Source organism: Haliotis cracherodii, unplaced genomic scaffold, assembly GCF_022045235.1.
Source record: "Haliotis cracherodii isolate W230 unplaced genomic scaffold, xgHalCrac1.p SCAF_4, whole genome shotgun sequence".
Lineage (NCBI taxonomy): Eukaryota > Metazoa > Mollusca > Gastropoda > Lepetellida > Haliotidae > Haliotis > Haliotis cracherodii.
In genome coordinates, this window is record NW_027266297.1 from 28,677,858 (window position 1) to 28,696,522 (window position 18,665).

The following is an 18,665-nucleotide window of genomic DNA, read 5'->3' on the forward strand; positions in this document are numbered from 1 at the left end:
ATATATTAACCGTCTGCCGAACTGCTTAACCACAACGCTACGCTTAACAATAATACTTGGGACGGGTAACTCGGGTACACGGGTTGGGGGGGAGGAGGAGAGGGACGGAGGGAGGGTACCCCACAGGATATATAGTCACGTGATATATTGTTTAATGACAAAAAATATCTAAAACTCTATGATTACAGTATAAGTCACTAATGTTCCCTTTTCTTTTTGACAATGTACACATTCCTTCTGACTTTTACGTTTGAAAAAAAGATAAAACTTCATGCAGTAAACTTCAGTGTATGCATGACCAGATCGTTTTACACGTGTTTCTAAATACATTTTGCCAGGGCTAAGGTCAAACTTTTCCAAATCGGACAGTTTGTACCCGTCTCTAAATATCTACAGCAGGTACCCGGGGGCGGTCGGGGAATAAGGTGGAGGGTATCCGGGTAGTAAATTTGGACTCGTCCCAGCCGTAGCAGAAATGTATATATATGCATACAAGTTGTGTTTATTCTCTAATAAGTTATTTCAGAGATAACACACAAATGATCCATGTGCAGTATAAAATGGTCTTCCGTGCCGAGCTGAGCGCAACCAAAAGTGATTAGTGCATAACATGTGAAAACGTGTGACATCAACAAAATAAACATTAAGGTAGATGTAATATATTATTGAGATGCTACATGTCCGTTTTGACCACCGCCTGATAGGGAATAATGATACAATATTGACCCACGTACAGCAACACACACGGACTCAGTGGTCATGTGGATGGAGCGTCTGCCTGCAAATCGGTGGTTCGATCTCCTGGCCGCGTCATAATACCAAAATATGTTAAAACCCGTTGTGACCCTGCCCGGCTCCCGGCATTTTAAAGAGGATGAAACAAGATCTGGCCGGTTGAAAGTCACTGAGTCTGAGAGTGAATGGTGCCTCGATCAGTGGGTTAGCACTATAAAACCGATATATGTCCGGATTATAACAGACAGACAGACAGACACACACGTACGCGCAAACACACACACACACACACACACACACACACACACACACACACACACACACACACACACACCATGTAAATTAAACCCCAGTTTACCTCACACGTGAATTGTACAATTGTCGAAGAAAACGACAATCTGTGTCTAGTGTATAGTCTTTGTGTCATAAGCGTTGAAGAAGTCTTCAAGAAAATAATGTATTGTAATTTGCTTACATTTATTTATTATGAGAAAGGAATGTGTAGGATTTGTTAATCTACATTCATCAGAACCTTGAAAAGATAAAACAATCAAACGACATTTGAAACATAATTTTTCGGCTATAATAAAATTGTAAGCGAGCAAACAGATTCGAGTGACGACATCTCCAAAACACTATTGATTAATTATTTGATTGAGTTTTGTAAAGGGAAATGGTTGCCTTCAGTTGAGTGTTATGTTTTATATTCAATTATATAATATAAGCATTTATATGATAATTTTTCACACAATACTTCATATGTTCGCTGCCCTATCGAACTATTTCGCATTCTTATGTCCCTACATTTATGCTGAAGAATAAACATGTACATTAATAAAATGTATTTTTTGTGATCATATTGACCAAAAAAATAATATGTTACTTGTATATATCGATTTTCATTAAATTATTGAAATAACTTCGTTTCGTGTATGGTTCCCACTTTTGTATTTAATCAAATCATTATCCTACCTAAAACGCTTTTCTTTCGCAGTTTTATGTATTTAAAATATATTTTTCGTAGTAATAACTTACAATATGAAACCAAGCGGTGATATACAGGCAGTACAAATGATGAGCAATGAATAATCTCGTACATTTCCATTCGTGACCAACTCGTGTTATTCCGGGGCAAGCCGAATAGCAGGTTACGGAAAGGGGCGAGTGTTGACGAATGCAGCGTACAGGGAACGTAAGCTGGGCCCCGTCTCCAATATCACAATATAGGAGCCGGTACAGGCCAATGATACAATGGCTGTGAGCGCCTTCGAAATATTAAACATACACTATGTTATGTAATTTTTCATTGGTCGCTATTTTTAGACGAAGCGCTACCCTTCTACAAAAGCCTCCACTGACAAACGTCACAAACTACTTTAGTCATTTTGCTAGATGTGCCACCATCTGGTGCAGGAAAGACCTTCAAACTGTAAATTGTAATTAATTGTAGGAAATTAAATTTCCAAAATTATTTTCTTCATATATTGTGCGTACATGATATCAATATGTAAGAGAAATAATAGTGAATATTGTCTAGCGTATTCATTGCATGAACATTTCGCAGGTTTTCGAATACACCCCGAAATTGTGCTATGCGAGAAAAATATTTTTAATACACTTGTCAGAAAACTTTGAGCGAATAAAATATTCTCAGGTATTTGAACGAGATACGCATGTTGGAAATTTATATATGTCGACATATGTAGAGCCACGCATACAATATAAATGTCGCATTGAAAATATTCCTAACTTTGCCTTTCCATTCCATGACGTCAAAAATGTTTATGTTTACGTGGGTTGTTGTTCAATTTAAGGAATAAGGAATAACTCGTAACATATATATGATGTGACTCTTCCGACAAAATAGAAATGTGTTGTACGACTCGTGTGTGGTTGCAATATATTTATTGGATGATTACGTTAAAATGATGAAACTTCTGTTGAAAACATTGAAATTGGAATAGAATAGCAAAAACCATGAAATAAAGGTGTGAAAAGATGTATAAAAGATATGCAAAATCTACATAATAATTACAACTGTAAACAGCATGATACAATGATCGTGTTCACTCTCATTCGACATGTTCAAGGACCTTCACCTCAAGGAAATTACCAAATATGTACAACAATGTTGGCGTATGACATCACTACCTGTGACCGACTTTTTGAAAAATGGCGTGTTCACTGTCAACAGTACGCGGGATTTTAAAATGGGACTTTCGTTGAATCAGGGATCGTATATACATAAATGTGACATGTAAGTAATCAGAAACATTCTGACATTCAGTCTGCTGTTATTTAACCAACAGAAATAGTCAGAAATTCCGATAAATACCGTTGTCGTTGTGCGTGATTTTGCGTCAGTCATGGCGTCACACGTACAGGACGGAAACTTTGACAATATCTGTTGAAAATACCAACCATTGCCAGGTATCTATTTTTAGTTCCCTAATTCTTCATACGATTCTCTTCCCTTGCATATTCTGAAATTATTGAGCCAATTATTCAATGAATAGACGAATGGTTAGTTCAAAAAGGAGAAAATGCTACACTGCGTAAAATCTGAATTTTGCTTTGTTTACATTTCAAACAACTGTAGTTTTTCGAGCACATGTTGACACCTGATTTATTTTGTTTGATTTCATCATTTGATTCTACTCTGTATGAGGAATTCAAGGATGTATGAATGGCACCTGAGTATGAAATTAACGTGATGTTACAGGCATCTCATAACCGGTATATGTGAAACGTGATTTTGTAAACACTATCCAATATTGTTCGGAAAGTTCACTTCGTCGTTTGTGTATTTTCCAAGACATTCTAAACGATTCTAGGGCTATTTATAGGACCTAATTTTCAGAGGTCATCTTCCGTAGTTTTGCTTGGCCCAAAATGCCAGTGGATGATATGACCAAACAGGGAATTTCCCACAGTATTCAAAACTGTGAAGTGTATCTATGTGCGTGGTGCAGTTTGAATATTGTATTCGACTTCAAAGTGAGGGTTGAAGAGGAGGGACATATATGACTGTCTGGCAGGTTCTCTACTTCATAACATTTTTAGGAATTGTGTAAGCCTTCTTTATGGACAAGGTGTAAATGGACCTCGTTGCCGAAAATCTATAAAATCTTCAAAGATCAACCATCAATAATGAATCAAACGATTGCAGTATACTATTTATATAATATTTACGTTAACTGTTCTTAGGAATTAAGTTGCCCTTTACATTCCAAGCAAATACAAAATTAAACATATGGGTACCAATAGTTTGGCAACTATCATGAAACGTGATAGCTTTATATATTATGTCAATGGAACATAGATTATTTCAGAGTTGACTTCGATAATTTAGTTTATAGAGGTATTTGCAAACGAAAAAGTTGGGGAGTGCACACTTTGTGTAAATCCGCAAAAAAATATAGACGTGAATTCTTGTAAATAAATATGTCAACAATAATAACATTGCAGCTCTTTTAACCATTTATAGGGCATGATCTAATTGTTTTAGGTTTATGGGAATATAGAAACGCAAACAAAATTATCGAATATCAGAAATGCATTTTTTTATATATTTTCTGTCTTCACTTTAAATTCAACCCATGAACCAATTTTTGTCCGCCGTAGCGCTCCAAAAGATTGGCGATACTGTCAGTTGATTTTGTTTGTCCAGTTTCCACCCTATAAAATTGCCCGCCATCAGATTTTGGCTAACTACAGCAAACGCAAGATGACACGCTTCTCACAGGTGTGTCCCTCCCTTGTATATGGCATTAGTGTAGCCATTTTTGAAAATCACCGGATGTGACGTCAAATAAACACGCTGAGTGTTTTTTATTTTGGCCTGTACCGGCTCCTAGCTTGGCGCAAGTTGACGACGCGCATAGGGAGCCGGGAACCAGCTTAACAGGGAACGCTGCATTTCGAGAGCCAAAGCGTCATTCTCCTACCCAGAGTTCCTTGCGGTCGGCAGTCAGCATATATACACTGCACCGGAGTCCCCGAACGCGCTGCGTGGAGCTTGCGCAGGAGTGAAAATGGCTGCCCTCACGTGTGTAATTGGATTGTTGGTGCTCGTGCTCATGATCTTTCTCTTAAAATATAAACTATTTTCAAATGAAAAGTTTGAGATCACGTTTGAGAACAAACCATCGTTCCAAAGGATACTGCTCAGGAGTTTTTTTATGATTGTCACTAGAAAACAAGGACGTTTATACATCAAGACGAACCGGGCAAGGGAGTCGTCTGCTCGAGACCCGCCCACTCAACTCGAAACAGGTGGAAAAGTGTCTGTGTTGAACGAAAGTAATATCATACCAGGTGATCCATGGCTTAAATTGTCAATTACTAATTTCAGGTATGTATCTTATGGTGCAATTTCTCTTGTTATATATATTTATTCAGACTTATGGACAATGAAATCGGGAGAGCTACTGCCAGAGCTCGGAAGTTGTAATCGTTCCCACTCCCAGAACTCTTAATCCCAATCATCAATGGCATGTGTCGTGCTACATTTTGACCTTTTGTGTGCACATTTATTGTTAGGAATAAGATAGAAAAAACTAGTGCTTTATTCTTGTTTCTGGATATTTATGTTTTGGGTATAAGAGTTTCCCAGGCCTGGACTATGGAAAATTGAAAATATTATAAAGTCATGGAAATATCATCGAAAAATAATATTTTTGAAGCATTATTTATTTTCTTTTGTCGTATATCAGTGACCTTCGCCCTTTACTGTAATATATTGCTAACTTTGGCATAAGAACACTTGTTGATTAACATAATCATCAATCTTTCTTGTAGACTAGATGCAGAGTCCTTAGAAGCATACAAGAAGCTATCTTGTGTAAAGACAAATGATGCTGTTCCGATCTGCTATCCTGAAACTATATTTATGCGAATGTCTGCATTTCTTGCAAGCTCTCCAAGAAGTTACATAAGTCCCCTAGGTGAGAATTTGTTTTTCAACTTACTTATGACAAACTAATAGCCTATTTAGCCGCAGTAGAAATTCGCACTATTCTGTAGTCCTTGCCAAGCTGCCTCATAGTTATGGTATCACAAGGACGAGTAGAAACTTGCCATTTTTAAGGATTTTGATATATTTTATCATCATAAGGACTATTTGACTAAAAACATTTGTTTCTATCGCTGATTAGTAGTCTACCAGGAACTTTTGTCTGTTAATATGATGTTCTGAACTAAATTTTCAACGTTAAGTCAAAGGTCAAGATTCTGTGATTCTGTCGATGATATGTTACTTCATATGTACCAGTAATGTGTTTTTCAATGTTGTGATCAAAGTGAAAAGGTATCTGTGTTCAGTGTTCATTTCAAAGTTGAATTATAAAATTAAAATAAAAAACACCATTTGATGTATTTTCTGTTCATCTTGCATTGAGATATCAGTAATGAAGTAATGAAACCTTCAGGAAATAATGTGAAGAAATACTAGTAGGTATAGTTATATGAAAATTTCATATAACTATACTTATTAGTATTTCAATCGGACTAGCAGAGAGCCCTCTAAAGTGAGTGTTTCACAAAATATACATACTTCATGAAGTAAGCAAACAACGCTCTCAAATTATTTTCATAATGATGAAAGGTTGGCTCGTGTTAACTATGACAAAATAAATAGCCATCACATCATGCACATACCACGAATGAACATGTAAAAACACAAAAAGTAATATAATTGATTTGTTTTAATGTTCAAATTTCATTTGTAATCACAGATGTTTCTTGAATGAAAGTCGAAAATGTGTAGATATATTACTAATAAAAAATTATGATAAATAAATTTCCAATATTTGTTTCAAATAAAATCTTATATAAACTGTCCTAAATGCAGGAAATAACGTTTAAGAGCTAATTAAAAAACATTTCTGTCGGGCGCTTCACGCACTCATAACATTGCTTTGCTAATGCTTAAAATCAGCCTAGTTGCGCCCCTGACAGAAGAATATTGACTCCTGCTGTAGTCAGCGGGCAACAAAAGTATACCAACATTAGCATGGTGTTTAACTTACACACAACATAATATGGATGACCAAATGCATCAATCCTTTTTCTCATCAATACAAGTAGATGAGTAGATGAAGTTCTTTATTATTGTTGCACATACAAATGTACATGAATGTGTAAGAGAGTTACAATTTATGAAAATGATAATTGCTGCCAACTTTATCAGATTTCCATGTTTGTCCTTAGAGCTAAAGTGTCGAAAGAATGTAACCATTGTAATAGACATTGCTATGACTATGATTGCCATATTATTTTGCATTGTGAAATGTTTATGCCTGACAGAAATAATTTCTTCTCATGCCTGATTGATAAACTTGATGTAGATGTACACGTGAAAATAGATATGCTTGACGATGATGATATGCTTTCATTCTTTCTCGGTGAAGATGTCCATGACTTGACTAACGAACTTGATTACGATACTTGGCAAAGCATCATAATGTCTTTCTGCCACTTCATATGGAATTTAAAGAAACACCTTATGTATATCTACTAGATACCTTACTGCTCTCAAAATGTACATTGTAAATTATTTATTCATAGCAGTGAATAACATGATTTCATTGTATATAGTCAAGTAATTTCATTGATGTATTGTAAATAATGTATTTGCCCATGTAAAATCTTCGGATTCAACTCCGGAGGAAATAAAGAAATTCATTCATTCATTCATTCATTCACATCCGATCGCATTCCTGCTTGTTGCCATCTTCCCGAGGCAAGTGAGTTAACTGACTATAAAAGTCCAGTTTCCACCCTTGCGGAACTAGGCTGGTAATATGGAGTTACATTTTGGCTGGACTAACGAGTCTATGCATAGTCCAATCAAAATCGCGCACCGAAATCGAAATCCGGTTCGAAAACTGTCGTACAGATTTTGGTCGATTGCAGGATTTGCAAAGCATGTGCACCGCCAACTCGATGTCAGCAGATATTTTCCAAATCTTTTCATGTTTTAGATCAAGGTGCTCACGTGATTTGATGCATTTCGTGATGTAAGACCCGTTTTATCACAATATAGATCTTGATTATCGATCAGATCGCCCTGACTGGGTGCCACCATTTTGGGTGAAGCAAACGCAAGTGATACAAGGGTGGAGTCTCATTGGTCCATAGGAGAGGCTTAGAGGGGACGTAACTGGTAATAGCCACTGGTGGCGCTACGATCGAGCCCAGTAATTCCAGCCAAGTTCGGCAAGGGTGGAAACTGGACTTTTAAAGTCAGTTAACTCTCTTGCTTCAGGAAGATGGCTTGTTGCCCAGCAGCATATTGTGCTTTGTTTTGGGCCTTCAAGTTTATGCTTAATTTGTGGTTTGCATTCTGCTACCATGTAAAATTTCATCTTTGGCAGATGGGTAAAGTATGCCTTATCATATTGTGTTTGCTTTTTGAGTAATAATATGTATGTAGTCCACATGAAAAGTCTTTGTCTTTTCCTCCTATGTGGCTCCTTGTTTTCCCGCCATTTTGGTATTACGTCACATGTTTGTCTCCTAAAATGTAAATCTTGAAATTAACACTAGCGTGAATTAAATGGGAAAAATGAAAGTGGTCCTTGTTCACATTAATGAAACTTGTAACAAGTATATAACAATGTCATTCAAAGAAAAGGAATTACACAATAGGCATCTGATGAGTTATCACTGCTGTGGTCAAGAGTTCTACCCACTTGTGTCAAACTAGCCATCACTGACCACTCCAGTGACACTTTGTCAGAGGCTGACACGACCCAATGTGCACCGATAGGCTTCATCATACTCCTCAGATCTACAGCCTTTGTCTTGTTATCTGCCTTCAAGTTTGTTGAGGAGTGGTCGGGTAGCCTAGTGGTTAAAGCGTTAGCTCGTCACGCCGAAGACCCGGGTTCAATTCCCGACATGGGTACAATGTGTGAAGGCCATTTCTGGTGTCCCCCGCCATGATATTGCTTGAATATTGCTAAAAGTGGCGTAAAACCATACTCACTCACTCACTCAAGTTTGTTGACACCTTCTCAGCATACCAATCAGAGAACTGTTGTTGGTTCAGTTATTTTATTGCCTTTGAAGTTCGTTATGCCAGTCAACAGAATAAACATATAAACTGTGGTGTTTTTTGGAAAACACTGTTTATTGTTTTTGCGGAAGTGCTCTACTGGGGAGTTGCATTGATATTGAGTCGCATTGATATTGAGTCGCATTTTTGGCTAGGGGTCAGCAGTCTTATTAATTTGGAGACACATTAATTTCAAGATTTACAGTATTTGAAGTTTAAATACCTTTAGCCTTTTCTGGCATTATCTATAGTTTCGCGTTTGTATTTTGATACATTTTAAACTCGTAAATTTGCAGATTTAAACTCTGGTTTTATTATTGGTGTGTACAAGTATACTTCCACTACAACTTCAAGTTTAGCATAACTTATGCACTAATTGTCTGGATTGCACTCAGGTATGCACTCCAATTTAAGGTGTGATTTATTTTTTGTTTACCTCTCTCCCCATCAAGTTTCTCAATTTATAGACAGGTCACACACAAACATATTCTACAGCAGTCACATTGTTTTGCGGGGTAGCAGGCTATCAGACACCCTTCCCCATTATCACCTCTTAACCTTTGTCGCCAGGTGGTGTGCTATCCATGGTTTCGGTTTCTTGGACTTTCACTTGCCTCCGCGTTCTGCTGCGCCAGACTCTTTTGTGAGTATAGCACCTATCTATAATTTTCAGGTGTCCCTGGCCTCCATGTCAGACAGCGCCTCTAACGGGCTGATGCCAGTGCACGCCTCAATCCTCTATACTCCTGTGAGCGTTTCATCACAAGGACTTGCGCCGAGCGCAGCGCCAATCTATGCCCTCCCGAGCTCATCAACTATGACTGCATCTTCAGAGCTTCCAGCCACTCCTGTGATGTCATCGACGCTGGGTCAGCCTAAAGCTGTACCGCCTGCTTAACTGGTAGGGAACCCCATGTACGCGCAGCCTTCAGCGCCATACTTTGATACTTCCTGGATGCAGAACTTCATGCAGTCCATGTGGCAGCAGTCCATTGCTCAAATGTACAAGGTGCCTGCACCTGTGTTCCAGCCTCTATCGTCAGCTGCAATTCCAACAGCTCAGACAACCCAAGCGCTTGCGCTTGCGTCAACGCCTGCTTACACCAGACACCAGCAACTCTTGATGAGCTCTCTACATCGACCAGTACACCAACCTTCCAGCGTCAACCCGCTGCCCATACGTCGGTCTGATTGCATTGCTCGACATCACTGCGCACTCTAAACACTCTTTGAGAGTGAGATGTACACAACGCAGCAGAAGCCGCCCACGTTTGAGGAGAGATCGTCTCCACGATTCCGATTCGTTGGAAGCTTCAGCAGAAAAAGATTGGGATTCTTCCACAGAATGGAACATAACACCACAGCCTGGCGCAGATGCCATGGTGGATGGCAGACGCCTCACTACAGTAGCGCCTACCCCCAGAGCCGGGGTCAACAAGAAAGATACCATCTTCTCTCAACTTACGTCTATACAACTGGATCCGATGCTTTAGGATGTGATCGAGGCGCTGAATGAAGACTTCTCCAAGCTGACTCAGAAAAGATTACTTCCATATCCATGCATTTGCAGTAGTGGACCAGGCTCATATCTTGGATGAAGATCTGCATCTGGATGAAGATGACTGGCTCATCTAAGTCAACCACATTGAAGATCCTGGACGTCAGATTTGCTTTTATTGAGACAGAGATCAGGGTATTGCTCAAACCATTGTCAGCACTGGTGTCTTTGACCCGTGCTATGGAGCAGGACTGTCAGAACTGAATCGGACTGGCGGACGCTTGTAAAAGTATTTAACATACTGCGCTACGCTTACTGTCTGAACATAGCGTTGGAACCACTGTTGTCCACAGCTCCTCCTCCTTAGGCTTACCCAAGGAAACCAACTCCTTCTACTGAAGTCCAACAGAGACATCTTGCTGGAGGAAAGAGCTGTAGAGATTGTATATGACCCAGCGCTAACACCGGGCTTCTACTCTCTGATCTTTCTAGTACCCAAAAAGGACTGATGATCCACAATCACACTGTTTTGAACCAGCACAACCTGGACCATCCACCTTATTTCCACCTCACAACCTTGAGACTGCTCAGGACAAGCATCAAGTTTTCAACTCTATGGTCAGTCTCAATTTGCATGTTGCATCCCTGCATGTACCTATTCATCCCTCCGACAGGAGGTTTCTCAGGTTCCTATTCAATGGGGTCCACTACAAATGGGCATTCCTGCCCTTTGGCATGTTGGTCGTTTCGTGGCTATTTACACAAATAACCAAGCCAGTTGCTGCCTTTCTACATCTGAGGAACATCCTGTTAGAGTCGCACATAGACAACTTATTTCCTGGGTCATCGGGACACAACTACCCTGGTGCGCCATCAGGACTTCACCAAGCGTCTACTATATCAACTGGGTTGGACGGTCATCGAGGCAAAGTCAGAGTTAACTCCCTCTTACCAACTCCAGTTCATAGGAGGCCTGTTCCACACATACCAGGACCCTCTATCAAATCAGAGGGACAGGTGGCTCAAGATCTTACACCACCTGTCACCTGCCCTGCGACAATCTCACACACTTTAACAATGGCAAGTGTTGTTGCTGTTACTCACTTCAGCCCAGGATCTGACAAACAGAGGCTGACTACATCATCAGGCGTCAAGACCCATGTGCAGCCATCACTCTATCATCCCACCTAACGACACATCTCAGCTGGCGGATGGTAGTGTCGAACATCTTGGAGGCGTATCCTTATTCGGGCTAACCCCAAAACTTCACCTGTTCGTAGATGCCTCCCTTTAAGGGTGGGGTGCACAGGACCAGACAGCTGCAGGGCGGTGGTCTGGCACACGATGTACTTTGCACATCAACGACCTCAAGTTGGAGGTGCTAATTCTGGCCATCTCACATTTGCAGGAGCAGCTACGGTTCACCCAATTTGCAATCTCCACAAACAACAGCACAGTGGTTTGGTGCCTGCGCATTCAGGGCACGACACACTATCACTCCCTACTTCAGCAGACGTTCCAGTTCTTTCATCTAGTGGATCATATAGGACAATTCCTAGTCCAGCACATCCCTTGATGTCGGAACATTCTGGCAGATCCCAACCAGACAAGTTGGCTCTCACGGAGTGGAAACTCCACCCAGATACTATGTCCTCCAGTGGTCAGAATGTGCTCAGATCTGAACAGAGATTTTGGAGTTTCAAGTTACAAAATGACATTCCATTAACAGGCTCAGTGCTGGTCCATATGCAGAGGGGCCTTGGGATGGTGGATCTTCAAGACAGATAACAGCGATCATATTGCCAACCAAAACCACTGTGTAACAAAGTACCAGAGGCGTTTCAACCGGTGATTCAGCGCTTTGGTCATGTCAACATCAACCTGTTCGAAACACATCAGAAGCACCAACTTGGGTGGAAGATGCATTCAGCATCCCCTGGGAAGGGCTAAAAGCGTACGCTTTTCCACTTCCTGTACTGCTTCCCAGGCTGATACACAAAATCAAAGCTACCAAGAGTCTCACTCTGACTTGGTGGTTCGTCGACCCCAGAAGTCGATCAAAAGACGATCCACTAACCCTCAAAGAGTGTCCGAACTTACTCATCCACCCTCACAGCAAACTACCTCACCCAACGCCAGGCAGATATCATCTGCACACTTGGTTTGTCTTAAAGGGGCACTAAGCGCCAAAAGACTATTTGGCAAGGGCAGCTAAGGCGATTGCCTTGGCAGATCGCCCTTCTACCAATGGGTATAGGATGACAAGTGGCCATTGTTTGAAACCTTTTGAAAGGCCAAGAATCAAGATCCCACTACAGTGTCACCTCAATTCTTTCCTGAGTACCTCCAACACTTGCATACCAAATGACACTCAATCTCATTAAAATCAGATCTTAGTTCTCGCTACCGCCAAACAAAGATCTGAGGACATCCCATTAGGGGTCACGTCAGAACGACCTTTCATCCGACCAATCAGAGCGTCGCTTACCAGATCATGAAAGTGACATTCAGAATGTGAATTCTGATAATGCAACCTCGAAAGCTTTAACACGAGAAATTCCGAACGATAGTAAAGGGTTTAACGACTGAATCCATACAATGTGTAGACCATCTATTAGCCATTCCAAAATGTTCTTTTGTTCAGGTTTCAAATTTGTAATCGAGAATTTGTCAAAATATGCTTCGAAGCGTAGTCGCCAATTTGAAATTAGTGCCGTAAAGCATGAGAAAGCTGCCTCCTGATTGGCTAATGTCGACTTCTTGTCAGGCCTTATATTGGTCGGTCCAAGTTCGCGCAAGGTCGGTGTGATGTGACCCCTAATGGGATGTCCTCAGATCTTTGTTTAGCGGTAGCGAGAACTAAGATCTGATTTTAATGAGATTGAATGACACTTGAAAGGTAGCACCATTACGATATATTTGGTTGCACTTAATTGAGTGTTGATTGTTCCGGAAAATCGCAAAATGACCAAAGTTCCGGTACTACAGGATCATCCTTTTTCAACCTCACCAAGAAGACAATTTTTCACTTGGCTCTAGCCACTGCGGCATGCGTTAGCGAGTTACATGTACTCGAAATCACTCGTGTCCACTTTGAGCATGGTACACAGGGAGCAGTTCATCTAGGACTGTGCTGGGATTTCATAGCAAAGAATCAGCTACAAGGCCAACCTGACCCATCCTTCACCATTCAACCAATCACTACGATTGTGGGGGTCAAAGATGAAGGTGAACTCTTCTTGTCAGGCCTGCTGACTTGTTTGATGCATGTCATCAATCCCAATTGCGTGGATCGATGCTCATGATATTATTCACTGGATTGTGTGGTTCAGACTCGATTATTTACAGACCGCCATCATATAGCTGGAATATTGCTGAGTGCGGCGTTAATCAATCAACCAATCAACCAATTGTGAGACAAGCAGTATTGTGATCAGATGTGACGTCACCAAGGACGGTCACATGACAACGGTGATGGAACCTTGAAAAAGTAGACTGAAGACAGAAACAATCTTTTTTCTTCACCTAGGATGATCGCTGAGCGCTGTTTTTTTTGTCGTAAGGTTAGCACTAGATGCTTTAAGGAGTAATGCAGGATAAGTATACAAATGTAAAAGATATTCAGATTTTACTAAGATTATAACTCATAAACCTTTTATGAGTGCAATTTGAAAAAGGTTTATACTTTGTTACAAGTTATTACCCTCCCCCCCAACCCCCAACCCCCACCCCCCTGTTGCTTATGCTTCGGTCCAGGTTCCCTGTTCTGTGTTAATCTGCACAGGACCCCGTTCCCCAGTGCGATCTAAGCGGTTAGGTGATCATAACTCCCCTACTTTAACACAGGCTTAAGGTAGTAAGGTAAGATTGCTTTGTGGAACAGGGCCCAGTACACTTACACTGTATTTTTGAAACATTGTTCCAGGCCTGATTCACATTAGGCAGACAATAACACAGCACCGCCCCTTAGATGATCTACTGGATGGTGGGTTCGACATTCATGCAAGAGCATTACACTGTGTGAAAGTAGAGAGAGGGATTGAAGTAAATGCTGAGTACAAGGTTACAGACCGTCACAACTTGTGTGTGTGGGAAGGCATAATCACAGTGTTATCCAGAAGTCCGAAACAACAGAAAAGTGGAACATCAAGGAATGCTAAGAAAACAGATGCAAGCAAAACTGTTGGTATGTGTTCTGAAGTTTGGGTCTTTAAATTTTCGATAAAATGGTTGGAAATCCATTTCCTGTGCATCAATCTCCATGCTCCATAAGTTTTGACATCTTCCCAGAATGTGACTGAAAACATGATTGTTGAACACCAAAATATGAGTCAGATTTAAGCTTGGCACATACCGTTGTCAATACTTCTCGGATTTGTACACAAAATGTTTTTCCATAATTTTAATCAAGACTTGATTATTTACAGATTTCAATAATTTCCATCTGAACCTGAATGTACCTGAATGAATGATGATGAATGAGCATCTTAATTTTATAGTGATGAGAAATATTTACCTAAAGTACCATGTGGGAAGATTTGTTGTTTGTTTTCTGTTTCACACAGATACTAACCTGCTCGGTGAGTGCCTGCTTCATGTCCGCCAAGACACAGGTGTGCGATATGCCAAGGCTACAGGGGACTGGAACCCTCACCACCTATTTCCCTGGACAGCCAAACTGATGGGTTTCAGGGCACCAATAGCCCATGGGATGTGGACACTAGCTAGAACACTGGATGAAGTTTTTGGGAATGGTAATAAATCACAATGCCTTCATGCTTAGAAATTATCTGTTAGTCCTGTACAAAATGTCTTCTGTTCAATGTGGTACTTTTTTATTATTCTAGGGTTGGATAAGTTCTTTTTCTTATTTCAAGCATAAATCTGCCTTTAAGTTTACATAGTAAAATATGAATAAATCAAAATGTTCTTCATTTGAAATATTCTTATTTGTGCATCTTTATGTATATTTCAATCAAGATGTCTTTTCAAGAAATTTACATCAAATGAACCTGCCATCATAACATATTGGCCAAGGATATCTGTTAGACAAATTCTGGACAACCAGTCCAAATGAAAAAGATACTTTTAAAAAGTTTTTATCAGCTGGATTCAGTCATACAGGAAACCCAGGGATGTAAATTTACATTGCAGGTTATTACATATGTTCCCAGAAAACTGCCAGTATATTACTGATGAAGTGTCTCTAAATAGGCTGTCATCAAATATTATATTATATTATATTTACCAACCACTCCTATCCTTCTGTGGTATTCTTCGAGATTTTTACTGGTCTGATATTAACTCTTCAATCACAACATTTTACCTTGATGTCATATTTATTACACTTTGTAAGATAATAGTTCATACCTTCCTAAGTGACTTCCCAGGTTGTGGATGGATCCATATGCAGTTGGTCTTGCCCAGTTCTGTTTGGACTATTATCCTACAACTGTAGGGTTTCAGAACGGTTCAGTTTCTTGGACACTGACTGAATGTAATACAAAATCTCCTTTAGATGGTTTTCAAATTTGGTAGAGATTTAGGAGAATATCTTTTCAAAAGTTGGTAAAACTATGAAAATGTCCCAATATAATTTGTCTCCAGAAAATGTCTGCTTCTTTGGCCCCCAGTCCCCTTATCTATCTACCTCAAAGAATCCTACTGTATGCTTCCCTCCCCGAAATCTGACCATGCAGACTTATGGAATATGTTCCCTTTGTCAGGCAAAGGCAAGGAAGGAGATTTTATTACGCTTCATTTGGTTAGAATACAGTGCAAAATTATTAGTAGGGGCTATCTCCCATGAATGAAAGACTAATATGGAATTATTATTTGTTTGGCAAACAGATTTGCCCATGTCTAATGTGCAAGATATAGGTCTGGATTTTTAGGATTGGTTTGATATACCTTAAACTGAGCCTCTCTCTTATCTTCTAGACAAAGTGAAGAGAACCTATCCTATTCATGTTGAATCCACCTTTAAACGCCCTCTTTTCATGCCTGGAGAAGCTAGGATACAGTATGGTAAAGACAGCAGGGATATGTCACAAATGTGGTTCAAGTGCTGTGAGGAATCTACAGGAGCACCCCATGTTACAGGAACTGTCAAGATGGGGAAGTAGCCATGTTTGTATGGCTGCAACATTCACCAATGTATGCATCATAATGCTTTGTGTCATGATGCCAGATTTTAATAGTGAGGTCATGTATCACATGTATACAGATTTAGGAGTATTGTATGGTTAAATATGAATTGTAAGTAATATTACTTGAAACATTAGGGAGCCAGTGTCAGCCAGGGAGTTTAACTGGCTTTAAAGGATTGCTAAATATATTAAGGTTGCATTTCTAGTCATTCCTTTGATGATGTATTTATTTAAATCTTGAAGTTTATATGTGTTGTATATCATTATTTATAAGTATTGCCATCATACCTTTTTATCAAGATACTTGCTGACCAAATTGTCTTCTGTGTTTTACAGCCCATCTTTGTTTGATGTGCAAAAGTATACTAAAGTGATACCTGTAAGAAGCTTGAAATCACAAAGAGTTGAATGTGTTAATGAATATTGTAGCTAAAATGGATAGAATTATCATTAAACCGCTCGTATGTTATCAGAAATGAGCCGTCAACTGTAACTTGATAATGCCCTCATATTGCTTGATGACGGGCCATTATCATGCCCGTTGTTAGTTGACGTCATTGGGATGGGGATGGGGATGGGGAACGTCACGTTCAATAGTGACGTCATCTGGTTTGTTCTATGACGTTTCCATTTTTGTAAAAGTGGGTCAGTGAAATCCGTGTTGATTGCTGTTTCAAAACCGACATTGTCATTTGTTTGTTTTTTATAACAAATTCCATCCATTTTAGCTATATATTATATGTCGGGCAGTTAATGGAAGACCTAGGGCTTCTGCAAATGGTAATGCCCTGAAAATTAGCGTTACCCTTATAATAGATATGTTTTTATGTGTTACATTGTGTCATGGGCTGTCGGTCAATCATAATCTTTTTCCCTTTTCAACATCTCTGAAATCTCAAGGCATGTGATGTTGAATTTTTCTGTACATTATCTGAAAAATGGTGTCTTTAAAATTATTCACAGAAATCTGATACTGTTTTAAACATGGTTGCTGTGGGAGCCATATTGAAAATGTTATTTTGCCAACTTAACCATTTCTGCTGTGTGTCATTATGCAGAATTATTTATAACGCATGTTTTGGCATTTGTATATTTTGAACCCTTCTACGGCCAATCATTATGAAATATTATATGCAGGTTTGTTGTTTTGAAATGTTTGTTAATTTGAATATTCTTGTTTGCCCTTTTATTGTGACTTTTAAACTATTGCAAATATACCACACTATTTCAGGTACACTACATTGACTTGTTCCTCAGTTTTTATAGTTTTTGGCATGGTTTATATGTTGTTCATTGCATATACAGATATTACCAGTAGATGTGCTCATGTATTTGGTGTTATATAATTTATTATAATATGGGTCCTTTATTGAATTTCACTTTTGGATTAAGTCAAGATTGAGGACAAAAGATATATTATACACATATTTTTAACACCAGTATATACATATATAAACATGCTGGTTTGTTATTTTGAAATGTTTGTTAATTTGAATATTCATGTTTGCCCTTTTAAACTATTGCAAATATTCCACAATAATTCAGCTATACTCAGATTTTATGATTGTTAGATGTTTTCGGCAGGGTCTATATGTTGTGTATTAATACAGTGTATTGCATTTACAGATGTTACATGTTATTAAATACTAGTATGTCATAAAATGTTTCCTCAACCGCCCTTCACTTTTGGATTTAGTCAAGATTGAGCGCAAATCAATATCATAAACATTTTTGTAACACCAGTATATATATTAAACTTTTGGAATTAGAATTAAGTGGTGACCTAGGGCCTTGAGATTAACAGCTGTCTTTTGACAAGACCTCCTTGCTTTTCATGTTTAGTTTCCAGCACTGGAATCAAAAGGTGCCACAAAAATTGGCACTAGTCCTGTAGTCCTTGCCAAAGTGCCCAGTAGTTAAGGTGTCATAAGGACTCATAGAAATTTGCCATATTTAAGGGTTTTGCTATATGTTATCATTATAAGGACTAGTGGACTAAAATTGTTAGTTTCTACCACTGTGCCTTAGTGGGAACATTGTTTTTGAGTTTGGTACATAGATGATTTTTATTATACATTTTCTGTCGTTCAAAATGTTTATGAATATACTCATTTTCATCAGATCTCATGAACCTGTTTTGATTCTATATCTCTTGATTCTATATCTCCTGTTTCTGATTGTGTGAAATATGAGGAGTGTTACTAAGGTTGCAATTTTGCGACTT

General features: G+C 39.2%; 1 protein-coding gene across 1 annotated transcript; it reads left to right on the forward strand.

Moving 5' to 3' along the window:
- The first annotated feature begins 4,769 nt into the window (after window positions 1-4,769).
- Window positions 4,770-18,517, forward strand: LOC139479028 (3-hydroxyacyl-thioester dehydratase X-like). The gene is made up of 5 exons (XM_071261765.1): window positions 4,770-5,089; window positions 5,536-5,681; window positions 14,218-14,478; window positions 14,858-15,046; window positions 16,233-18,517. Exons 1-5 carry the CDS (start codon window positions 4,770-4,772, stop codon window positions 16,415-16,417), a joined length of 1,101 nt encoding a protein of 366 aa, XP_071117866.1. The 3' UTR covers window positions 16,418-18,517.
- Window positions 18,518-18,665: the final 148 nt, after the last annotated feature.